Below are 24,920 nucleotides of genomic sequence, written 5' to 3'. Positions count from 1 at the left end.
AGGGCCTGTCTGCACAAACGTTGAACTGGCAGCAGGCTGGGCGGGGGCAGGGGGCGGCTTCTGAGGCTCATCCCTAGTTCGCTAGTGTGCTTTGATCTTGTCCTTTTTGAAACAGGAGTAGAGCCAAGTGCATTAAAACTGTTAATGCGCGTTGGCGGGGTCCGTGCAGACAATTAGTGCGTGGCAGAGTCACACCCCAGCTGGCTGGGTGCTCGTGTCAGGAAGCCCTGCCCCCAGCCTGCGGAGCGAGCAGACACCGTTTTCACCAGCCGCCTTTCACGGAGAAATCCCACTTGCCAGCTCTGTTCGGAGAAGCCCTGTCAGGAGAGTCCATGATGCACTGGGTTTTGTGTGCGCTCTCTGAGCCCCGCTTCGAGCAGGCTGAGCGAGAGACCAGGTCAGACAGGACTCGCTCAGCCCCCCGCAGAGCCCGGGAGCTGCACAGAGCGCTGACCCCTGTGCGGCTGCAAACGCAGAGGCAGTCTGCGCTGTGTGGGGCCCAGCCAGGCCCAGATCTTCACCCCTGGGAAATCACTGGGAATTAGGTGCCTCCAGACTTGGGAAGATGCAAACCCAAGTGAAAACCTGGGGTGGCTGGAAGGAGTCTGGAGGGGCAGGGCCCTGGCGGGGCGGGGACTGACTTTCCGACCTGTCCCTCCTGTGTGTGCAGGTGACATGCTGCGGTTACGCACCGTCCTGGAAGCAATCCAGAAGAACATCCACTCCTCGTCCTTGATCTTCAAGCTGGCCCAGGACGCCTTTAAGATCGCCACGCCCGCGGACAGCAACCCCGACACCACCCTGCTCAACGTGGCGCTGGAGCTGGGGCTGCAGGTAGAGGAGGGGGCCGCAGTGTCGTCTTCGGAGGCTAACCCAGCCGCTGCTTTGGGCGGCCCAGTTCTGAGGCAGTCTGGCTGGGTCCTTCCCCGGACAAGTGGGCAGCAGTGCCAAGGGCTGGGGGGAAGGCCTTGTTTGGAGTGTGTTGAACGGAACTGTTGGAGGGGTGCCTGCCCTGCAGTGTCCCCTGCTGGCCGAGTGTGGCACTTCAGGCCCCTTGCCTCAGTTTCCTTCCCTGTGGTGGATTTCCTCAGCTCTCCACCCGCTGGTCAGTGCTGGAGACGTGGCTTAGCCCTCTGGCCAAGTCACAAATGCAGCCCCTTTCAGGGCAGCAGCAGTCCGACTGAAAAGTCCCAACAAACCAAGTTCTTCAGCCCTTTGGGGGCTTCTCCTCAGTTCCTGGCCCCTTCCTGGGCTGCCTTTGAGAGTCTGTCCCCTGCAGCCCCCAGGCGGGTTCCCTTGGAGGGCTGCTCTCAGCCCCTTGCAGCCTTCCCTGCTCCGGTACAGCGCCCTGGGCTTCTTGCACACCCTGGTTCAAGGCCTTCCACCAGAGTGTGCCGGCTCCCTGTAACTCCCGTCCCAGCCCAGCTGTCCAGTCAGACCCGCCTGCCTCAGGCAGGGACGCAGCTATTGAAGCTTGGCCAAGGTGGGGCTGGCCCCAGCTCCCCTCACTAAGGGGCCAGTCCCCGTGTGACAGTAACTCTATAGTGTCAAACCGGGACAAGCTTGGCAAATATTGGCAGTTTGGTTTGGGGCGATTCGCAGCCCCTCCGACGCCGCCTTTCCGTGGCCCAGGGCATGGGGCTGTCCTGGCTCCGCTCCCAGACATGTCTGGAGCTGCATTGGAGCCGTTCCGCCTGCAGGCCTGGGCCGGGGCGCCCTCAGCAAACTGCGCCGGGGGGGCCGGGAGCGAGGCCGGCGTTAGCGGCGCCCCATGGGGGAGGGCAAAGCAGGGACGAAGAGGAGAGCTGGTCACTGTTTTCTCTCTCCTAGGTCATGCGGATGACTCTGTCCACCCTGAACTGGAGGCGAAGGGAGATGGTGCGGTGGCTGGTCACCTGTGCGACGGAAGTGGGTGGGTGCCGCTCGTCACTGCTGTCCTGGCCCCCCAGGAGGGGCTGGGTCTCTGCTCCACTCCCCGTCCCTTTAACAGGTGCCTGCCCTTCCCCATTGGCAAAGGGCCAGGGAGGGGCTCGCTCGGTCCAGCCCGCGGCCGAGTCCCTGAGCAATGGGATGAGACATCCGTAGATTTCATGGCGTTTCAGGCCAGACGAGACCATTGGATCATGGCCCAGGCTGGAGAACGTCCCCCAGTCGCCCCTGTGCTGAGACCGAACTGTGCCGCAGGCAGAGACCGGGGGGCACCAGTACCCGCGGCCCCTGCAGTGCCCGGGTATTGAGCAGCTGACACGTGCCCAGATGACCCTGGCAGGTGACCCACGCCCCGTGCAGCATAGGAATGCAACCTCCCCTCCCCCCCAAGCTTCCAGCCAATCTGCACTGGGGGGAAATTCCTTCCTGACCCCAGATCTAGCCCTCAGTTGGAGCCTGAGCTGTCAGCTCCCAGCCCTTGAGCGGAGGGCTGTGGTGGGAACCACAGGACTCCTGGAGGGGAGCTTGTAACCCACGGTGCCCTGGCGTTTGCCGGCTCCGACTCCCGTTCATGGGGACACGGTTGCGCTATTGCACCACGGGGGATTCGTAGCTTCACTTCAGAACATTGGCCTGAAGCTCTGGAGCTATCTCTCTGTCTGCGGCGCACTGGCCTCTGCTTGTCCCTGTATATCCAAGCCAGTGCTCTCAACCCGGGCTCCCAGGTCTGCTCCCAGGTCCTTCCCCCGGGCTCCGGATGAGAAGTGGCCCACTTGTCAGACGTGCTGAGCGATCCCAGGTCCCAAGGAGAGCGGAGGGAGCTGGGATCGCTCAGCATTCCGGGCCCGGCAGAGCCCCTAGAGGATTTAGGTGCCGGGCCCCAGCCCGCGCTGATGGCGTGTTCCTGTCCGGCAGGTGTGCGGGCGCTGCTCAGCATCCTGCAGAACTGGTACACGCTCTTCACCCCCACGGAAGCCACCAGCATCGTGGCGGCGACAGTGATGTCCCACAACACCATCCTGCGGCTGAGCCTGGACTACCCGCAGCGCGAGGAGCTGGCCGGCTGCGCCCGCACCCTGGCCCTGCAGTGCGCCATGAAGGACCCCCAGAACTGCGCCCTCTCCGCCCTCACGCTGTGCGAGAAAGACCACATCGCCTTCGAGACGGCCTACCAGATCGTCATCGACGCCGCCGCCACGGGCATGACCTACGCGCAGCTCTTCACCATCGCCCGCTACATGGAACACCGGGGCTACCCGCTGCGGGCCTTCAAACTGGCCTCGCTGGCCATGACGCACCTCAACCTCGCCTACAACCAGGACACCCACCCGGCCATCAACGACGTCCTGTGGGCCTGCGCGCTGAGCCACTCCTTGGGCAAGAACGAGCTGGCGGCCATCATCCCCTTGGTGGTGAAGAGCGTGCACTGCGCCACGGTGCTGTCGGACATCCTGCGGCGCTGCACCATGACGGCCCCGGGCCTGGCCGGCATTCCCGGCCGCAGGAACTCTGGCAAACTGATGTCCACCGACAAGGCTCCCTTGCGCCAGCTGCTGGACGCCACGATAAGCGCTTACATCAACACCACCCACTCCCGGCTCACCCACATCAGCCCTCGGCACTACGGCGAGTTCATCGAGTTCCTCAGCAAAGCCAGGGAGACCTTCCTCCTGGCCCAGGACGGCCACCTCCAGTTCGCGCAGTTCATAGACAATCTCAAACAGATCTACAAAGGCAAGAAAAAACTGATGATGCTGGTGCGGGAGCGGTTTGGGTGAGCTCCCGCCAGCGCTGGCAGGGTTCGGCAGGGGCACTACACGCAGAAGAAAGGAAAATCTAACTGCAATTGGCAAAACAGAGGGTTTTTGTTCTTTTGTTGGATTTAACCGTTTCACATCCTGCGAGGATTCCAACGTTCTTCGGGCACATCAAACCAAAAGACAAGCATGGGAAGAACAACTTACTCAGCATCCTACTCTCCTGAGTGTATAACCGTTTAATACCAAAAGCTAACCTGGAAATCTAATACCTCTTTCCTAAAGGAAGCGTTCGCCGGCTGGTCCCAAGGTTGCCAAGCAAAAAGGAAAAAGGAAAGAATAAAAATCGAAAGCAAAAGAGAAACGCAACACTAAACCTCATGCGTCACCAAAAGCGATGGCTTTGCAGCGCCGTACGCACCCTGCGGAGACGTGAAACTCCTCTTCTCCATTCGTGAAGATACGTAAAGAAAAACGAGAGTAACTGTTCTCAGGGATTGCTTACTAAAAGTAACAAAAACAAAAAAAGCATTTATGATACTGTAAATACTATAGTATATGTGTCAATTATTAAATTGTAAAGTTATAATTATTTATAATTATTCTGTCTTTTATTTGGGGGATACTTGAAATTGTCATGGGCTGGGACTTTTTTTTTTTTTTTAATTATAAAAAAGGAGGAGGAGACACGTGACCATTTCTCAGGTTTCCCCAGTATCCTTGGTACATGAAAAGAGGGGTGGGAGGGAGGCAACGGGCAAATCAAAATGAATCCAGAATCTCTGCAGAACCACAGTGAGGTTGCGGCCCTGGGGGAGACGGCCCTAGGCAGGCTGGATTAACGGCAGGGCATCTGGACAGTCAAAGGATGGACTTGGTCGGACGCAGACGGATGTTCCCGGAGCCCTGCCCCTTGTAAGTTCCGCAAGTGGTTGGTGGAGGATTGAACACAACACAAAGAACGGAGCCGTTGGGCCCAGAGTTGTACATATCTCTATTTTTGGCCTTCTCTGTGTGTGGGCGTGTGAGGAGTGAATGTCTGGGTGCGTGGAGGTGTGTGTGGTGGGGGGCTGATGGCCTTTTCTGCACGTGGGGGGGGGGCAGGAACACGAACACGACGGCTTTGGTTACTTTTGTCCTTTAATTTCCTCTCCATTTCCAAGCCTTTGTCGCTCCAGCTAACGCGGACACCCGATGGACGAAGGCATCTTGTCACGTTTCCCGATTTGTGTCACTCCATCTCCTGCTGCTGCTTAGCGATCCGGGCTAGATTCAAACCCGTCGTGGGGCAGGGACGGTCTTCCTCATTCCAGGTGTCTTTGTGTTCCCCTGGTCCAGTGTGTCTTAGTTTTAAAAGTGTTGGGAGGGCTGGGGCCAGTGGGGAAGGTGACTTGTAGCTAGAGAATGTGGACTGATGATCAACTGTCTAATTTTCTTTTGGAAAGAGATTTGTGTCTGCGCTGTGGACCGGAAAACCAGCTGTACTCAGTATTTGTTGCCACAAAAGTATCATTCTTCAACCTGTTTCTCTCTTTTTGTGTGTGCGCAACCTCTTGACCTAATGTTTAATAATAAAAAAAAAAAGCGAATACTATTTATGTATCACTACTACCCTTTTCTATAAACTGTGTTGGAATTTCGGTGCTGTTCTTTATTTTCATAATGAATAAATTGGGGGGGGGACCCCAAATCGAGGTCAGTTGGTATTTGGGCGAAAAGGGCAGGAATTGGCGGGGCGTCGGCGCCCCCAGGTGGCGCTGCGTGGGAACGCCCAGCCCGGGAAAGCGGTCTGAGTCGCTGCGCTCTGCGGGACGTGTCTGCAGGTGGCGCCTACGGGATCTACCTCCGAGCGGTGTGGAGCGAGAGGCAGAGGCTAGCAAGCCCTCCAGGGCGGGGTCTCCAGGTGGCTCAGCGTTGGCCTAGCAGTGCAGACGTGGCGGTCAGTGGGAGCAAAGTCAGGCCAATGGGGGTGCTTTGGAGACCCTCCCCCCAGGGCCTGATCCTGCAACTGGCTTTGGAGATGCTCAGGGCTCTGCGTGCACAGAGCCAGATGCAGGATGGGAGCCTGTCCTTGCTCCGGCACAGACTCTGCTGGGGCCCTAATGTGGGCTACCGGGGGTCTCCGGCGTGCCCGTCACTTGGAGTGTCTAGGCCCATGGGCTCAGCTATTCTCTCCTGGCTTCGCTGAGAACGGGCATTTGGCTCTGTCTCTTGCAGGCCTGGCCGCCCAGCCCCGAGCTGTGCAGAGCCCCTCGCAGGACGGGGCCCAGCGTCCGCCACCTTGCTCACGAGCGGGAAGAGCGCTGGGCAGCTCCGGGGGAACTCCCCTCCCGCCTTAGCACAGAGCCATGCCCAGCGGAACCTGCTCTGGGGAGCCCTGGATGGCTGCTCCGGCCCCGAACGGCACAGCCCAGGCAGTGCTGCGTCCCGCGCGCCCGGAGAGGGGACTGCCTTCACGCTGCCTCTCGGGAGCATCCGTTTGCTTCCCCCAAATCCCCCGCCATGGCGGCTGCCTGGGGCTTTGCAATGGCTCATTGATCCTGGGGGGACGCGATGCGGCTGTCGGGGGTTCCCAAGGGAGTCTCAGGAAAGTGCCTGCTGGGTAACACGGGCCCAGGCCGGCATGCGCTGAGCGGGTGCAGTCGGGGTCCTGCACCGCAGGGTGACAGCTGGTCTGGTTCCCTGGAGGACGCCCTTGGCGGCACTGATGCCACGCGTGGGGGGGTGTTGGCTGTTGTTTGCCCCGTGGCTTTGCCAGGGAGCAGAATGGCCAGATGGAAACCCTGAAATAGGCTCTGGAAAGGTCTGATCCAGCGTCCCAGCCACACCCCACGTGGGGGATCCCCCCTGGCCAGGGCCTATCGCTCTGGCCAGGCCTCTTTGCGAGGTGGCAGGGGCCAGCTGCTCACAAGCAGTGTGCTGGGCCCATCTCCACCCCTCCTCCTGTGTGCTGGGGGTCCTCCTGGCGCGGCCCCAGCCAAGCCAGGTCTCAGGCTCCCTGCAGACTCAGGCACGTCCTTGCGTCAGTTACACTTGAGGTATCCGTCCCCCCTTCCCAGAGCCAGGTCCCAGACTCAGGCACGTCCCTGCATCACATTTTGGAGGGTTTGGTCAGACCCAGAACAATTGGCGCCTTTGCTTTTGGTTTTAAACAAATAGAGTCCGATTCTGTGGTCGTTGCCTGACTCTGGGGCCCACGGCCTGGGACTCTCCTGCCTGTGCCTGACTCAGGCTCTGGGCTACGTTACTATGGAGCCATCTCTGAACCGTCACTAACCCCATAGCGGAATTACCGGGAGTCCTATTGCTTATGGGGGGGGGGGGGGCAGATGTTTCCGGCCCCCGGCCTGGGGCTCGGCGCATCCCTGAATCCCCAAGCGCTAACGTGTCAGTACCCGCGGCTCGGGGCTGCAGGGTCGAGGCCCCGAGCAGCATTCTGGACTCTTGCTCTTCAGGGGTACAGGGGGGTTGGATGGGTCAGGGGTTCTGGGGGTGGTGGTCAGGGAACGGGGGTTGGGGAGGGGGAGGGTTCGGGGGGGCGGTCAGGGGATGGGTAATGGGGGGGTTGGATGGGGCAGACGTTCTGGGAGGCGGTCGGGATGGGGTACAGGGGGGTTGGATGGGTTGGGGGTTCTGGGGTGGTGGTCTGGGGATGGGGAACGGGAGTTGGGGAGGGTGGGGGTTCTGGGGGTGGTGGTCAGGGGACGGGGAACAAGAGGGTTGGGGAGGGTGGGGGTTCTGGGGGTGGTGGTCAGGGGATGGGGAACAGGAGGGTTGGGGAGGGCAGGGGTTTGGGGGGGCAGTCAGGGGATTGGGAACAGGGCGGTTGGATGGGTCAGTCAGGGGGTGGGAGGGGACACATGGGGGTGGGGGCCAGGCTGTTTCAGAACCCTGATGTGGCCCTCAGGACAAAAAGTTTGCCCCCCCCGTTCTAGCACCCCCCCAATAACCGTTAATTTCTCCCCCCACCCTTTGGAGGGCGGTGACGTGCCAATATTCCCACTTCACAGCTGGGGCGCTGAGGCCCACCGAGATCACGGCCCTGATTCAGCAAAGCACTTGCTTTGGGCCCGTTAATGTCAGTGAGACGGAGGGACGTGCTCCGGGCTTTGCTGCAGCGGGGCCAAAGCCACGTGCCCACGGTCAGGCGCCGTCTGTGGCGGAGCTGGGTGCAGGGCCGGGCTAGGCTCAAGTCGCCCAACCTCTCTTCCCCCAGCCCGGCTTTCCTCGGTTCCCCCTGGAGCCAGGGGAGCCAGTGTTGGCTGCAGGACCCTGCGCAGGAAGCTGTGCTAGGTCCAGCCCTGTTGGTCATTTGGACAGTTTTCTTCACGAGCTTCCCAACTATTTCCTGCCAGTTGGCCCCAGAGTCGGGCCAGCCCCTGGAGCTCAGCAGCGCCGAACAGCCTCCCTCAGGGGGAGCCTGGTCCGAGCCAGGCACCGCTGTAATCACCACCCTGAACGCTGCTGGGAGATGCCCTGGCCTCTCCTCCCCTCCTGGCCAGCAGCGCGGCAGCCCGCTCTGCTGGGCTCCCCAGCGCCAGGAGCAGGGAAGGGCTCCCAGGGAGCCGGAGGAACGGGTCCTACTCCTGGGCGGGGTGGGGGGGGGACAGAAGGAACATGCCCTGTCTGCGCTGCAACCCTGGGGCATCCTTCCTCTCTGCTCCTGGCGAGTTCTCCCATCCAGCAGCAGATCCACCCTGACACCAACCGCCCCCCTGCTCATGGGGGCCGAGGCTGTTAATCCTAGACCAGGGGCAAGCTGGGCCCCGGCCCCACCCGCCTGCCAGGACCTCAACCAGCGCAGCAGGTGGGAGCCCAGGGCTGCTGGGGGAAGCGGCAGGCGCCAGGATCCAGCCCATCCCGAAGCAGGTTTCAGCCGCCTCAAGCACGACCCACTCTGGCTAGACTCCCAGCCGCTGAGAGGCCCAGCTGTGGCGACGCTCCCCGCCCTGGAGCCGGAGGGGCCTCTCGCAGGGCCGGCGTGTCAGCCCTGGCAAGGAGAGCCTGGGAGACAGGAGCCGTCCACTGGGAGAGGGCGGCTCTCGAACCAAGCCGGCCTTCGGGCCACCTCCCTGCACCCAGAGCAGGGATCCTGCGGGAGGGGCTCTGAGCGGCCGCCGCGCCCTGCGGCACAAGGGGAACCTCGCCCGCCAGGAAGGAATCAAGTGAGAATATTCCTGCTGCTGCCCTGGAATGGGGTGAGGAAGGCTGGGACTGAGGGGGGGCAGGGCTGGGCTAGCAGGGGCTGTGGGTCAGGATTGAGGGGCACCAACAGAGCTGGGGGAGGCCAGGGCTGGGCTAGCAGGGGCTGTGGGTCAGGAGCGCGGGTCGGGTGGGGGGAGCCCAGGGCTGGGCTAGCAGGGGTTGTGGGTCGGGAGTGAGGGGCGCTGGGGGGGCGGGCTGGGCTCGAGGGACATTGGCAGAGGGCTGGGCGAGCCGGGGTCGATGAGGCGGAGAACTGGGGGTAGGAGAGCACCGTGACTGCACGCCATGTCGGCCCCGCTCCGTAGCCCCCTGGATTCCTGCTCTCCTGGCCGGGGCTGGGGGTTCCCGAGGCCAGCGGCAGCCAGAACCACAAGTGGCTCCGCTGTGGAGCATGGTCCCTGCAGGGGGGTCCCTGGTGAGAGCTAACTGGGGCCCTGCCAGCACCCTGGAGCCAGGCGGCGTCTCTGCTGGGGGTGGGTCACTGGGCCGGGCCGCCCTGGCTCTGAACGGCCGCCAGTCAGAGCGTGGGTCCCTCTGGACGGGGGGGCTCTGTGGCGGCGGGCACTGGGGGGGGCAGGAGATCCCCATTCTCGCGAACAGAGAGAACGGGGGTGGGTGGGGAGTTGTTGGCTCTGCCCTGGCTGGCTTGTGGAGACGGTGGCGAGGAGCTGTGGGGCTCGGCGGTTCAGCCAGGCACGTGCTCCGACTGCTGGGGCTGGATTCGCTCCCGGGCCGGGCGACTTTCCAGGTCAATCCATTCGCCCCCTGGCTGCGGGTCTCCCTGCGGGCAGCGTCCCTGGGGCTGTCTCCTGGCGAGAGTCCAGGCTGGCCGCCTGGTAAGTCCCAGAACCAGCCCGGGCAAAGGGACCCAGGGAGTAACTCCCTTCTGCCCCGCCTGCAGCGCTGGGCCTGGCTAGGCCGCGGGCAGAGCCCCCGGCCTGGAGAGCGTCTGCTGAGGAGCCGAAAGCCCTGCCCAGAGCTCGCCAGTGCCGGCTGCCCCCTGGGCTGTGCCCACGGCTGCCAGCGGGGGCTGGGACGGGACCCAGGACTGAACGCCTCGAATGCAGGGCTGGGGTCAACGCGGGCTCTAGGCGCCACCAGCGCCCCCGCCCCATCGGCCCCCTCCCACGAGCCGCCTGGCCCCGCCCTGCTGCTGTCAGGGCTTCGGCGGGCACCGTCCCTGGATCACGCAGGGGGCAGTGGGCAGGCCAGTCCTGAGTGAGTGCCTGGCGCGGGGACGAGCTGCCAGGTGTGCTGGCTCCCCTGCCAGCCCTGACTTGCTTTCCCTGGCAAAGCCTCAGGCTCCCGGCAGCGCTACCTGCTGAGCAGAGGCAGCCAGGCCTAGGGGCTACAGTGCAAAGCCCTTCGCTGGGACCCCGGCCACACCTCCCTGCCCCTCTTCCTGCCTCAGTTTCCCCGTCTGTCAAACAGGCCGTGCTGCCTCCAAGGGGCTGCGGTGACTAAATAAATTCACTCACCTTTGTCCCCCTCTAGCAGCTTCCATTCAAGAATCCCCCAATGCTAAAGAAATTATCTGGCCAGCTGTCTGCCACCTCCAGGCACCCAGTTAGCTCAGCACCCATTTAATCCTCCCACGGGCTGGGGGAGAGAGGTCAGCGCTGTTATTCCCCTATGGCCGGGGAAACTGAGGCACATAGCGGGGCAGGGCTGTATCCCAGCGAGCGTTTGCGTGCGGTGAAGGCTCTTTCTTATTCCAGCTGGAACGACTGCGCCCGGCGCCCCTGCCTGGCTGGAGCAATGAGGGCTAGGCTGGCATCTCCTCGGGTACGATGCCCCCCTTCTCAATCTCCATTGCAGTCCCAGGGCACGACCCTAAAGCTGGGGGAGGCGTGGTGCCCCCCTTGAGGCCGAAGGGGAGATAGTCAAGGCACCTCGGGGAGCGAGCGTAGAACTGGCTGGGCGTCGCTGGCGGGAGACGGGCACCTCAGGGAGGGGGTTATGCTGGGAGGGCCAAGGCACCAGCTGGCAAAGGGACTCGGGGCTCAGCCTCCCCTGAGCTGGGTTCAGGGAACGAGCGCAGGGCTCCTGGGACAAGGGGGAGCTGTGCCAGGCGGGCAGACCTCAGGAAAGGTGCCCCAGGAGGCCAGGCTGAGCATGTTGGAAGGGGGGGGGCAGCCCCATTGGTCAGGGGCCCAGACTGGAAACCCCGGGAGACGGGGGTGCAGCCCAGGGGAAGGGCTGGGGGCGGATTCTCAGGCTACTGTGGGCCATGCAATCCCATCAGCCCTTTGCACTGAGCAGGGGGAGCCCTGGCCAGCCCAGCGATGGGACAGCTGGGGCAGAAGGGGCTGTGGGGCCCCCTTGCAGAGCCACCTAGCAGCACCCACATCCAGCCCGAGGCAGGGGGCGATGGAACCGGCTGCGCCGCTGCCCCGGCTGCTATGCCAGGCTCCGCCGAGCTGCCACTTGGATCATCTCTGCCAGGGGGCTGGGCTCCCGTGTCGGGCAGGGGTAAGATGGCCACGGGTCTCCCCCAGCCCAGGCAGTGCCCTACCCGCTGGGGCAGCCTCCCCGAGGGAGCAGGGCGGGCGTGTTGCCAGGGCCCGCTGGATTCCCTGCCATGAGAATTGGGCATGGTAATGCCAGCCCAGTGCGCCAGCTTCAGCCCGTGCCTGAGCGCGAGGTGGCACCGCTCCTGGCTGAGGCTGGCTGGCAGCCCCCAGCCAGGCCCCCCTGCCCCACATCAGACTCTGCGTCGGGAAACAAGGAGCTTTAATTCGGTGCCCAGGCCAGCCAGGCCGAGACCCCCCCGCCCAGACAGCAGAGCCGCCGGCCCGTGCCCCTGCTCTGCCGCTCCCTGGGCCGGCACCGCGCAGTCCTCTCGCCGGCGGGGTCCCGGGCGGGCTCAGTCGGGCGTGCGGAGGTGGCGGGAGTGCGTGTGCACAGCTTCCACGAAAGCGCCCACGTGCTCAGGGCTCATGTCGGGATACAGCCCGTGGCCCAGGTTGGCGATGTAGCGCTGGGTCCCGAACCCCTCGAGCATCCTCTTCACCAGCTCCCCGATCTTCTCCTGCCAACCCAGGACACCCGCCGTGAGCCTGGTGCCCAGGGTGCTCACCCACTGGCAGCCCAGGGCCCTGGTCCCCTCGCCAAGGCTCTGTGTGTGCCACCTGCAGGCGTGCTCACGGTGCAGCCTGGGAGCTGGGGCTCTGGGGTGGGGAGAGAGAATCCAGCTGCCTTCCCCGGCCAGTCGCTACGGCCATGGCGGGAGGCGCCAGACACGTGGGCAGAGGCTCACCCTTCTCTTGGACTCAGCCCCAGAAGCCCGGGTGATTCTCACTCCCCTTCCCCAAGCGCCTGGGAGTTGGGCACTGGCTCCATTGTGCATCTGGGGAAACTCAGGCAGAGGACATGCTTTGCCCCAAAGGGAGATGGTGACGGTGCTGGGATTCGAACCCAGGGTTGCCAGCTCCTGACTGAACTCCCCCTTACCTTGGGTGCATACAGGGCGCAGGGATCCAGGTTCCCTTGGAGGGTAACGCGGTGGCCCGTCCGCTCTCTGGAATGGAAAGGAAGCAGGTAAGTCGCTGCGCCTGCCTGAGAGATAGCGCCACTTCCCTGCCCACCCCACGCCCCAGCCCAGGCCTGTCTGTGCCCCGGGCCGGTCCCTGCTGGGCCACAGGCCTTCCAAAGCTCCAGCTCCTTCCCCGGTGGCAGGGCTCATAGATCGGGTCCTAGCACCCAGGGCTGGCACAACACGCCCCTCCAGCTAGCTGACGTGCCTGGCACGGGCCCTTCTCAGGGAGCTCGGGGGTGGCTGGGACGCAGCCCCTGGGGGGAAATGCCTCTCCTCTCCCTGCTCCAGCCCAGCTCCCCTGAGCCGGGGTGACGGGCCCCGCTGGGCCCCGCGTGTGCCGGCAAAGGGAGGGGCCGAGGCTCCTGGGGCGGGCAGGCCCATGGAGTCACCAGGCGGTGGCAGAGCCAGGGTCCCCTCGGAGTGGATGGAGGGCGGGACGGTGTCCCAGCCCCCTGGGCGGGGGGGGGGGGAGGAGGGGTGACTCTAGGGCCTCGGCGTCACGCCCAGGACAGCTGGGCTGCAGGATTGAGGGCACCAGATGCTCCCCAGCTGGCAGCCTGGCCCCGGGAGGCAAGGAGCTGCCGTCCGGCTCCCAGCCCGTTGCCGGCCCCCTGGCTCTTACCGAGCCGCCTGGGGCTGGATGGTCCAATCCAGGCCGATCACCTCGTAGCCAGCCTGGGCCAGCTCCTCCAGCGCGTAGTGCGCGTCCTTGGCGAAGACGATCTGCGAGGGGGAGAGATGCGAGCGAGGGGCTCAGCCGTGAGCCGCGTGGAATGGGACGCGGCGCCAGCCTCTGCCCACGAGCGGCGGTGGCAGAGCGGGAACTCCCCCTCCCTACGCCATCCTGGGGCCTGTGACCCAGAATCCCTTCCGCACGTTCACCACAGCCGTCGGGGGGGAGGGGGGGGCTGTCATTCCCCTGGGGAAACTGAGGCACACCAGGGAAACAGCCAGCGCTGTCTCCAGGGCCTTCCCCTCTGGCTGGCCCAGCCCATGCCAGCTCAGCATTCTGCCTTTGGCCGCGGCGGCTTCTTCCTCCGGCACGTGTCGTCAGGCTGGTGCTAACGGCCGGGGGCAGGGTGGCTGTGGGGCCGGTGGGGCTAGTGAACGGGGCGCGTGTCCCGGAGCCCCGGGTTACGGCACACGCAGTGTCCTGCTGGCCCGCTCAGAGGGGCGCCCTGCTGGGATGTAAAAGCTCCCGCAGGCTGGAGCAGACGGCTGCTGTCCCTGCTCCAGGTCCCTGCTCTCCAACCCAGCCAGCTTCTCCCAGCCACAGCCCTGCTGCCTCCTGGCCGGACTCTACGGGCAGGAGCAGAGCCCTTTGGCCTTTCCCCCTCCCGCTCCCTGAGCCTACCGTGGCCCGGGCTCCTCGCAGACACTTGCCCTCAGACAGTGGGGCCGCCCCCCCCAGGCACTCTCAGCAGCAGGGGGCGGCTGCGGGAAGCTGTCAGGTCGTGAGGCGTCTCCCCAGCACACTGGCTCCAGTGGGCCTGGGAGTCAGTCAGCCTGCTTACCGAGCGGCGGGCCACTTCGCCTTGGGGCCGGGGACGTGCTGGCGGGCACGCGGGTTGCTGGATCTCAGCCAGACGGGCTGGGACGGGCTCAGCTCCTGCCCGTGCCCAGCGCCGCAGTGGGGCGCCTGGGGGGCTCAGGAGGCCGGGGGCTTGCTGTGCCGAGGGGCCGGGCTGTGGCCTGGGGGCCCTGGAGCCCCGGGGCAGCTCCCCTGGCAGTAGCGGGCTGGGCACTCACTGCCTTGCCGTCAGGCTGCCCTGCGGAGGGGGGTCCCGTCTGCAGCGGGCCAGCGAGGAGACCTAGGTGGGCTCTGGCCCCTCACCCACACGCTGCTGCCCCACTAGGCGCATGGGGGGGGGGGGGGGTCTGGGTTTAACCCCTTCCTGTGTAGCCTGCAGCACCAGCCGAGACGCAGTGCTCCAGGGCCGGGCAGTCCCGGCCCTCCTCGCTGGGGGGGAAAGCAGCAGCAGCCCCCACCACCACTGAGGAGCCTCCCAGGCTGGGAGCGCTTGCTGAGCGTAGACCAGCTGCCCGACGCTGGGGAACCTGCTTCGGGGACCAACCTGGCAGAGGGCGTTCAGGGACAGAGCTCTGGTTGGCTCGCCCCATCAAGGGGTGGGGCCAAAGGGAAGCCCCTCCCACTTGCCTCAGTCACATTCAGTGGCGAGCTGCAGGCTGGGGCAGCTGGGGGTGAGGCTGAAACCCCCGCCATGGCAGTGCCCAGGCAGGCCCAGCGCCCTCCTTACCATTGGCACTAGGGGCAGCGCTTCTGCCTGCAGCTTGTTCTTCACGTGCTTGGCAATGGCCCGGATGTAGGGCAGGGCAAACTCCCGGAACTGCTCGGGGCCCAGGTGCCCGGCGTGGGACTCAAACAGCTGGAGAGCCTGCCGGAGCCAACGGGACAGCGGGTTAGAGCCCTCGGCTCCCAGCGCCCCCAGCCCCGAATGGGCCCCCAGCCCCCAGTCCAGAATGGGGCCTCATCCCCCAGTGCCCCCAGTCCAGAATGGGCCCCCAGCCCCCAGCCCAGAATGGGTCCCCCAGTCCCCAGCGCCCCTAGTCCAGAATGGGCCCCCCATCTCCCAGTCCAGAATGGGGCCTCATCCCCCAGTGCCCCCAGTCCAGAATGGGGCCCCATCCCCCAGTCCTCAGCTCAGAATGGGCCCCCATCTCCCAGTCCCACCGGTCTAAACACCTAGTGGATACATAGCAGTAAGCCCTGCCCCCTCCCCCCCCCCAGCTGTGCAGAGGAGTGCCACAAGGTACCGTGATCCTCAGTAACCCACTGCCACGCCCCGTTGGCAGGTCTCTTTCCACGAGGCTGCCCGAGGGCCCCCCAGCTCTCCCCACCCCACCCCACCCCTGGACAAGGCACACCTGAGCGCCGGCTGCCACCTGGCCCACCAGGTACTCCACGATGACATCCCGCAGCAGCTGCAGCAGGCGGTGGCTGGCCTCGGGGTGCCGGTACAGCCAGCGCTTGGCCTTGGCCATGGTGTTGGAGCCGCCGCCTTCAATCATGTAGGACATGAGGGTCCACTGGGCGAGGAAGGCGAGTCGGCCGGGCATGAAAAGTGAGTAAGAGAGCGGGTCTCGCCCGGCCCCCCCAACACCCCGGGGGCTCACGGACCCGCCGGGGGCCTGGCTGGGGCTCTCCCTCCCCACCACAGCCAGTCGCCCCTCGCACGAGGGCTGGCCCGAGACGGAGGAAGCACCATCTGGGCTGGATCTGCCTCTGAGCCAACGCCCCCCGCGCTAAAGGCAGGGTCATTTCCAGTCCCTCAGGAGCTGCGGCACGGGACCAGTCAGCCCCTTGTGCTCCCCGCCTGCCCAGGCAGGCTGATCAGCAGCTGCAGCCCTGGGGGGTTCCTCCAGCACGACCCCCCGAGGGGGGGGGAGTGAGGCAGCTGGAGCCCAATGGGGCTGCGCACCTGGCTTCCCACGCCCCAGAGGGGAGGGCTGGAGTGGTTCTTACCGGCGCCCCGGAGAAGCCGATCAGGGGCACTTTGCCCTCCAGGCTGTGCCGGGTCAGCGTGATGGCCTGGAAGACGTAGCCCAGCTCCTCCGACACGTCCACCTTCTGCCGCAGCTTCAGCAGGTCCTCCACCTCCTTGAGGGGCTCTGGGAAAGTGGGCCCTTTGCCGGGCACCATCACCACCTCCATGCCCAGCGCCTTGGGGGAGAACACGGGATGGGTGAAGGAGCGGGCGCTCACCAGCCCCCAAGGGGATCCGGCCCCCCAGCCCGGGGGCAGCAATGCAGACCTTCGCCTCCCTTACCTGGGGCACCACCAAGATGTCAGAGAAGATGATGGCAGCATCCAGGGGAAATCGCCTCAGCGGCTGCAGGGAACAGAGTCAGAGTCAGCGCCAGACGCACACGGAGCTCGGAGGCTTTTCGGCCAGACGGGACCATCATGATCGTCTAGTCTGACCTGCTGCACATTGCAGGCCACAGAACCTCCCCCACCCACCCCTGATCTCTGGCTGAGTTACTGACGTCCTCAAATCAGGGTTTAAAGACTTCAAGTTACAGAGAATCCACCATTTACACTGGTTTAAACCTGCAAGTGACCCCATGCTGCAGAGGAAGGCGAAAACCCCCCAGGGTCTCTGCCAATCTGACCTGGGGGAAAATTCCTTCCCGACCCCAAATATGGTGATCAGTTAGACCCTGAGCATATGGGCAAGACCCAGCAGCCAGACACCTGGGAAAGAATTCTCTGTAGTAACACAGAGCCCTCCCCATCTAGTGTCCCATCACCAGCCATTGGAGATATTTGCTGCTAGCAGTCGCAGATCGGTGACATGCCATTGTAGGAAGTGTCATCATACCATCCCCTCCATAAACTTATCAAGCTCAGTCTTGAAGCCAGTTAGGTTTTTTCCCCCCACTGCTCCCCTTGAAAGGCTGTTCCAGAACTTCACTCCTTTGATGGTTAAAAAACCTTCGTCTCAGTTCAAGTCTAAACTTGTTGATGGCCAGTTTATAGCCATTGGTTCTTGTGTCCACATTGGTACTGACTTAAATAACTCCTCCCCCTCGCTGGTATTTATCCCTCTGATGTATTCAGAGAGAGCGATCAGATCGTCCCTCAGCCTGCATTTGGTTAGGTTAAACAAGCCAAGCTCACCGAGTCTCCTCTCAAGGTAGGTTTTTTCCTTGGATCATCCTAGTAGCCCCACTCTGCACCTGTTCCAGTTTGAATTCATCTTTCTTACACGTGGGAGACCAGAACTGCACCCACTATTCCAGGTGAGGTCTCACCTGTGCCTTGTATAATGGTACTAACACTGCCCTGTCTCTACTGAAAACACCTCCTCTGATGCACCCAGGACTGCATTAGGCTTTTCAAGTGTGAATGACCTTGTGATGCATGGCTAGAAAGGGTTAAACATCCTGCAAAATAAATAACCCTCAAAAGACATGTGGGGAGATAATGTGTGTGTGTTTGTGTATTTACATATGTCTGAGTAGGGTCAAGGATGTAATCAGCAGTCCCTGTCTCTGCTGTATTCTGATATCATGTAAATGAATTGTAAACCCAGGGTATCTTGGTATTCATCTCTCTTTGAAATGTACCGTGAATGGGGGAGGAACAAGCAAATGGCCTTATGTTAATTCTAAGTACCGGTGATGCACCTCCTTCAAAGTCATCCTGATCACCTTCTGTTCCCCAAGGGAATCCCAATTCCTCAACGAGGACATGAAATTGTATAAAAGATTCTGGGTCCTGATTCTGTCATCTCAGATCTGTTTAGGCTTCATCAGGGGAAGTTTGAGTCGCCAGACTGAGGTCCCAGTTCTGCTGGGACACCCTGAATATGAGATTGGGACATTGGACCATAAACTAGGAACTATTTCTAAAGGATCTCTTTGCAACTACGAAGCTCCCCCTCTCTGCTGTGAATCCGCACCTCAATGGACTGAACTCATGGCGGTCTGGATATTGAGCTTTTAACCAGCCTCTCTCTCTCTCTTGTTCTTTAATACATTTTAGTGTAGTGAATAAGAATTGGCTGTAGCGTGTATTTGGGTAAGATCTGAAACGTGCGTTAACCTGGGAGGTGATGTGTCCAATCCTTTGGGATTGGTCAAACCTTTTCTTTTACATGATGAAATAAGATTTACAGAAATTGTCATCGTCTTTGACGTGAGTACTGGACGGAGGCCCGAGGCTGGATCACTTTAAGGGAACTGTGTTGTTTGGACATCTGAGTAACCAGTGAGGTCATAAAGAAGCTGTTGTGCTGGTTTGGTGAATCTAAGTATTGGAATATCCACCAGCTCTATGGGGATTATCTGCCCCCTTCTTTGCAGTTCACCCTAATTGAGTGACCACAGCTGGTCCCCACTAGGACCCCGGTCATAGACCAATACACCCAGGTCTTTCTCCTCCTGTCATTTCCAACCGATACAGCTTATAGCAAAAATTCTTCTGGTCCGTCCCTAGGTGCCGGACCTTGCACTTCGCACTATTAAATTGCATCCTGTTTCTATGACTCCAGTTTACAAGGTCGTCCAGATCTTGCCCAGTCCAGCAGGCCCCGGGTTGCTGTCGGCCTGGGCCTGGCTCAGATGAGCTCACAGGCTAAGGAAGGGCACATGTGGGCTCTCCATCAGGGCTGGGTCTGCAGCCTGGCAGGAGGGTGGGGGTCTGGTGCTTAGCCCCCCAAGCTGTCACCCGTGGGTCTCAGCCTGGGGTGAGTGGAAGGAGCCTGGGCAGGACGACAGCGCCTCTCTCTGGTGGGCTGGGGGGGGGCACCCAATCAGTACTGCGACAGCCCCCAGGGGGAGCTCTCAGGGCTTCTGCGGCAGTGAAGGAAAGCCCTTCCTGGGGAGAACATCAGCCCAGGCGCTGGGCAGCCACTCACCTGCAGGGTCAGTTCACAGCACATCTTCGGGCTTCGGCAGGTGGCGAAGAAGTCCTGGGAAGCTCGGGTCTCCCGGAACTCTGCAAACAGATCAGCTGGGTGACGCCTTGGGGAGGGCATCCCTGAGCCCCACCATGCCAGGAGGGCAAAGGGGGACCTGGCAAAGAGGTCCCAGCAGCACCCTCAGCTACCCTGGCCTCCGCCCATCGCTCTAAGCTGAGTCTCTTCCTCCATCTGCCTCCCTGCTCCTGGAGCGATGCCCAGCTAGAGCCAGCCAGGGGAGTGGGGGGCAGGCACCCCCACTCCAACTAGGAGACGAGCCCTGCCTGGCCCCTGGGCCTTGGCCACTCACCTGGGAGGTATCGGCCGGCCTGCCTCATGCACCAGACCGGGGTGTACTCCGTCTCTTCCCCTCTCGCCGCTCGAAGGAACGTGTCATTCTTCAACGCAGGGAAGTCTTGGGGCCTAAAGCAAGGGGGGAAGTGGGGGCAGGCAGTGAGCAGACCCAGCATCACTGAGAGCAAAGATCGCTGCCCCCAGAGAGCTGCAGAGCCCAGCTACTCCCACCCCAGGGGCAAAGGGAGATCACAGGAGCTGGCCCTCCGACACGCTGGAGTCTGAGGCATTAGCTGCACGGGACCATGCTCTGCATCGGGGCTGCGAACTGGTGCGTTTGCTCATCTCTGCCTCCGTGCCTCGGTTTCCCCACCAGTAAAATGGGACTATTTGCTGTAACAAGACGGTCTGCCCCTTTAAGGCCCAGGGGGCCCAGGGAGCAGCCCAGCAGGCAGGTGCTGGGAATCAGCAGCCCTAGCGCTGTGATGGGGGCTGAGTCCCAGCTGGGGCTTATAAAGGAGGGATCCGGCCCCTGGAGCTGCAGCAGGCGGTTGGGAGGGGATGAGCCAGGCCTGTGCCCCCCAGGCAGAGAAAGGAACTGCTGGCAGCTCTGCAGTCTAGGTGAGGAACAGGCCTAGTGCCTTGTCCTTGTCCCACGGTTCCTCTTTCTGGGTGGAGATTAAAGAGAGGCTGAGGCCAGCCCGGCAAGCGGGTCCCGCAGCCCGCACGTGCCTTCTGCCGGGGGGCAGCAGAGATTTACTCAGCGCTTTGGGAACACGCAGCCGCCAAGTGTAACGTGCCAGCAGGCCAGGGCAGGGTCCCTGCACCTCCTCATTCTGCTGCCCTGGTGCCAGCCCCTGCAGGCCCCTCCTCACACTGAATTACTCCCCTGGGGAGGTTGTGTGCAGCCCCCAGCCTGGCTCTTCCTTTCCAGGGGGCTGTCAGCCCACAGCCAGGAGGAGGCTGACACAGCCCACTCTGCACCCAGGGCAGGTTTGCCATCTGCTCCCTGCTCACGCCAGCCCAAGCTCCAGGGGAGAGACCAAGTCCCTGACCCACAGGAGAGTCCGAGCCCTGGCTGCTGGCCCAGAGCCGGCTGCTGGCCCTGCTTCTCCAGGCTGCTAGGGGCTAGGAAGCAGCACCTCGCTGGGACAACGGCTTCCTTGAGAGAGGGGAGCCCTCTGCGCTCCACGGTTCGGGCAGGTCCCTCCCCGCTGGCTAATGGCTGGGATGGCAGCAGAGAGGCGGCTAACACCCTCCAACACGTTAAGGGGAGTGGTCCTGGCCGGGGCGTGGCAGGGAAGGTAACTGGGCCGGGAAGGTCAGTTTGTGTCTACTCAGGCACGACAGCGGGCGAGGATTTAGCAGTCCCTGCGTCTCACCCCCTCGATTCCCAGCTCCCCACCTGCTCTACAGCTAGCCAGCGAGGAGCGTGCCAGGAATGGCGTTACGGGACGAGGAGGAAGTGAGGGCAGAGTGATGGAGACCTGCCTGGATCTCCTGGGTTCCAGTCCCATGCCTCACCCTCACGACTCCCTGGCTCACTGCAATACCTGCTGCAAAGCCATGAAGTCCCAGGCACACAGTGACTGTGGAAGCAGGCAAGTACGCTCTGCACCAGCTCGCCTGGGCCCTGATACTCCCCTCATCTCACTGCCCAAAACACCAGGGTCACTGCCCTACACATGGCCTATTAGAGCCTGGCAGGACTCAGGTTTAAGGTGTTGGCCACAGCACAGCTCCCTCCCCACAGGCCGCTGTCGCTGGTTTTCCTCCCAGGCCAGAAGGAGAACTGTGTGTGGCTTCCCTCTGATCCATTAAAGAGCCCCAAGGGCTGGTGGCTGCGGTGGGAATCTGCTGCCTTCTCTGGAGGCATTAAGCTGCTCTTAGGGGGTGGTTACAGATAATCCCGGATGAAACGTTTTAACTGACAGAGCGCGGTTCTGTTTTAGCTGCACATTGCGCAGGACAAAGCCAGCAGGAGGTGGGAGCGGGGCTGCTGAGGGCACCTTCCTGTTCTCCCAGCTCCGCCTGCCCATCCATCACTTGCACAGACAATGTGCGGTCAGGGAGCACCACAAAGAGACAGCGCTGATTAAGTTATCAGTGGCAGACAGCAGAGGCAGCAGCTGCTCTGGGGAGATTCTGGGGACGGGGGGCTCGGGGGCGTCTCTGATGTGGACTTAACTCCCCCTCGGCTGGCGGGAAGTCTGTATCTCCGCTGTGCAGGCCTGGGAGTTGGTTCAGCCTAGGGCAGTAGGGCTGTAATCCCCTACGGTCTGGGGAACGGAACAGAAGGGAAGCATTTTCTATTGCCACCTGGCCAGCTTCCAAAGACTGGCAGAAGGGGCAGACCTTAGCTCGGCGTCTCCTCACACGGGCTGAAGGCCCCTATATGCTACAGCTACTGGACCCAACCACACTCCGTACGAACTAGGCGGGAAGCAAGGCGGGGGCCGGCCATGTGGAAACTGGGCCCCCTGACTAGGTTGCACATGGAGTGAAGATAGGATCGCGCAAACCCGGTCCATGCAGCAGCACGTGGAGACAGACCTGCCATCACAACCTTGTAGTTAAAGTACAGTCCGTGCTGCTTGGGAATCGGGGTTTCTGGGTTGGCTTCAGTTTTATACAGTATATTTTTGAAAAAATACATCAGACACTTATAGGGCACAGTGAGCTGGCTGGGCAAAATCTAGACCGAGAAACTTGACTCCCTAAATCTACAACTGACAGTGGAAGCCTCAGCTCATCCGGGCAGAGTCTCCTATGGGTTTGGGACCAGCTAACACAACTGGGTCCTGTTCCTGACTGCAGGCGCTAAGTGTGACCGTAGTATGCAGAGTAACTTTGCAAGCGTAACTGCCAATTTACAACCTGGTTAACAGAGTCCTGTAACTTCAGCTACTGCACCTGTCCCCGAGTTCCCACTGCCAATAACTTTCTTCAGTCTAAGTGAGTTTTCTCCTCTCTACTGCTGTGTGAAAGGTCTACACAGGCAGGGGAAACTCAGCGCAATTAGCTATACATAAAGTGCTGGCAAATGCAAAACCAAGAGAGATTCTCTAGTCGAGCCAAAGGAACTTCACTAGAACCATATTCCATTGGAAGATACAGTTCTGTCAAAATCAAAACACGTTGCAAAAATCTGGCAATTTTACCAGAATTTTGCTTCAGGCGAAAACTGAAGGCAATTCCCCCAATGTTGGCAACGGCATATAGAAACATTGATTGTGTATTATGTATTACAACATGTAACAAAGTTGAAATTTACATTAAATGTTTATCAACCAAAACAATTATTTTTTTCTGGAATTTATTTTCATTCTGACCAAATCTCTCAATTCTTCCCAAAACCGAACTTCCATTCTTCAGCCAGCTCTGTTCTCTAGTCTTTCATTAATACTGATCAAGTGTTAGTTGCAACCACATGCTTAACAAAAAGGCCCATGTAACTTTAAATGTGCGACCCTTTAAAGTTTCAATATTGTCCTAAATGAGGGCAAGTCTACACCTAAACCACTGCATCAGCACTGCTGTAGTGCTTTAATGAAGATGCTCTAAGCCGCCAGGAGAGAGCTTGCCTGTTGGTGTAGTTAATCCACCTCCAGGAGAGGCAGTAGCTATATTGGTGGGAGAAGTTCTCCCGCTGATCTAGTGCTGTATACAGCGGGGAATTACGCCAGTATAACTTTCACTCGGGGGTGGATTTTTAGTTATACGGATATAGGACATTAATGTAGACCAGACAGAAAAAGCACAAAGTTGATCGTCTCACTGTAGTGGAGTGTGTTAGTTAAATTAATGCCTTGTTGATGAAGGTGAAGTGACAACTGAGAGGAAGGGGAAGGCTGTCTACGCTGCAGCCCATGTGAACATAACTTATGTCGCTCAGGGCTGTGAATAAACCACCCTCCGAGCGACATAAGTGCTTGTGCACAGTGCTATGGCAGTGGGAGAGCTTCATCCGACCACACAGAACATAAGAACGGCTGTACTGGGTCAGACCAAAGGTCCATCTAGCCCAGTCTCCTGTCTGCCGACAGTGGCCAATGCCAGGTGCCCCAAAGGGAGTGAACCTAACAGGCAATGATCAAGTGATCTCTCTCCTGTCGTCCATCTCCACCCTCTGACGAACAGAGGCTAGGGCCACCATTCCTTACCCAGCCTGGCTAGTAGCCATTAATGGACTTAACCACCATGAATGTATCCAGTTCTCTCAACCCCGCGGTGGTGGTTATGCTCCGGGGAGCTCACTGCTGGTGGCCCAGAGATGCTGCCGCAGCGTAGCTGGACTGGTACCGATGTGTCACTGTACAGCGAGCCATGGCCTGCGTAAGGCTTTTCGTTGCTCAAACTTTTGTCGCTCAGGGGTGTAAAAAGCCCCCCCCCCCCCCCGAACAGCCAAAGTTTTAGCACCAGACAGCACCGGCGGGGCCAGCGCTGCGCGGGCGGGGGGCGCGCTCCTGACACCAAAGCCACCGCCAGTCGGTGGAGGGAACGATCCAGAGCCCGTGTCCCGTGCGGCGGGGGACCCCGCGGGGACCCGCCCGCTGTGACTCGCTGCCGCAGTCAGCGAAGGAGACGTCACCCCCGGGCCCGGGGAAGCGGGGAGGGGCCGGGCCGGGGGTGACGGGACTTCCCGTGCGGCGGAACCAGCCCCCGGGCTCAGCGCTGCCCCCCCCCCAGCCTCGGGCACCCAGTGGCCGGGGGAGCCCGTCAACGGGGCCTGCCCGCGGGCGCCTTGCCCTATGACCTCTGACCCCTGCCCTATGACCCCCGCCCCGCTACTCACCGCAGCGGGCTGTTCCCGTCCATTCTCCTGCTCCCGCCGCCCGGGCTCTGCTGCGGGCGGCTCCGCTGCCCCCTCCCACCAGCGCGGAGTCACGCCCCCCCGAGGGGCCCACGGGCGCCGCCATCTTGCTCAGGCCACGCCCACACGGGGGGCGGGCTCCTTGCGCTCCACTTCCGGTTTGCGCTGTAGCTGCCCTACTGGGTGCCTGAATGACCCCGCCGCTGGCTGATGGGACGAGGGGTGCCCCTGGCTCTGCCTGCGCGCAAGGCCAACTACCGTAAAGCCAGGTGTAGAGGCGCATTCAGAAAAGGGAAACAGCCCTGGCAGGGGGGCAGGGTGATAACTTCCCCTCCCAGTGCGAGGCGGAGAGAAGGGCTGGGGGAGCAGTGAGTGTGTGGGGTCTCAGCCAGGGAGGGGGCATTGAGCCCATAGTGGGTCTGACTGCTTTAGGATTTCCTCCCACCAGGTTGGGGAGGGGGCATTCCCCTCCCTCCCTCCCCGCGCCCCCCAGGGAAGACCTCCCCCCCGCACAGATAAATCACCCAGTCCAGGAGCTCCTCGTGGGGGGAAGAAACTCGAGAGCTGTTTGGCCAAACATCTGAGCTTTTCCTTTTCTAAACCAAATCTGCCCCCCCTCCGCCAGGGGATCCCCGGGAAGGCAGCCGAGGGGCTCGCCCCCTACTTGGGTGAAGGCTCGGGCTGGTTCGCTGAAACTCTCCCTGGTTCGCCCCAAGTCCTGCCTGAGACCCCCTGAGCTGGGAGTTAATTCCCAACTCGGCAACGCCATCGGGCCCCCCCAACCCAGCCCCCAGCGCCCCCCCAACTCCCTAGCCCGGCCCCCAGCGCCCCCCAACTCAGCCCCCAGCCTCCCCCCAACTCCCCGGCCCCCGGCGCCCCAACCCAGCCCCCAGCACCCCCTCAACTCCCCAGGCCGGCCCCCAGCGCCCCCCCAACCCAGCCCCCAGCGTCCCCCCAGC

At 61.9% G+C, this 24,920-nt stretch overlaps 2 protein-coding genes across 2 annotated transcripts in view; one reads left to right on the top strand and one right to left on the bottom strand.

Moving 5' to 3' along the window:
- Nucleotides 1-3,707, top strand: part of ZSWIM5 (zinc finger SWIM-type containing 5) — a 158,230-nt gene extending 154,523 nt beyond the window's left edge. The window contains exons 12-14 of the mRNA XM_065409664.1: nt 671-834; nt 1,831-1,912; nt 2,845-3,707. Coding sequence (XP_065265736.1) covers nt 671-834; nt 1,831-1,912; nt 2,845-3,707 — 1,109 coding nt within the window. The remainder of the gene's footprint in view (nt 1-670; nt 835-1,830; nt 1,913-2,844) is intronic.
- A 7,908-nt stretch (nt 3,708-11,615) lies between these two features.
- Nucleotides 11,616-24,001, bottom strand: UROD (uroporphyrinogen decarboxylase). The gene is made up of 10 exons (XM_065408990.1): nt 23,944-24,001; nt 19,165-19,277; nt 18,813-18,892; nt 16,218-16,280; nt 15,914-16,111; nt 15,316-15,477; nt 14,688-14,825; nt 13,052-13,152; nt 12,345-12,411; nt 11,616-11,922 (listed from the first exon to the last, which is right to left on the bottom strand). Exons 1-10 carry the CDS (start codon nt 23,964-23,966, stop codon nt 11,758-11,760), a joined length of 1,110 nt encoding a protein of 369 aa, XP_065265062.1. The 5' UTR covers nt 23,967-24,001; the 3' UTR covers nt 11,616-11,757.
- Between the last annotated feature and the right edge of the window lie 919 nt (nt 24,002-24,920).

Source organism: Emys orbicularis, chromosome 8 (genome assembly GCF_028017835.1).
Source record: "Emys orbicularis isolate rEmyOrb1 chromosome 8, rEmyOrb1.hap1, whole genome shotgun sequence".
Lineage (NCBI taxonomy): Eukaryota > Metazoa > Chordata > Testudines > Emydidae > Emys > Emys orbicularis.
The sequence above is the reverse complement of the archived record's forward strand: the minus strand, read 5'-3'. Positions and strand labels throughout refer to the sequence as shown.

Bases quoted from the DNA above. Each gene is read 5' to 3' on its own strand.
- UROD (XM_065408990.1), bottom strand. From the start codon at position 23,966: ATGGACGGGAACAGCCCGCTGCG. The intron at 15,478-15,913 runs GTAAGAACCACT...TTCCTCGCCCAG, and splicing joins TCGGCTTCTCCGGGGCGCCG to TGGACCCTCATGTCCTACAT. The intron at 14,826-15,315 runs GTGTGCCTTGTC...TGGCTCCGGCAG, and splicing joins AGGTGGCAGCCGGCGCTCAG to GCTCTCCAGCTGTTTGAGTC.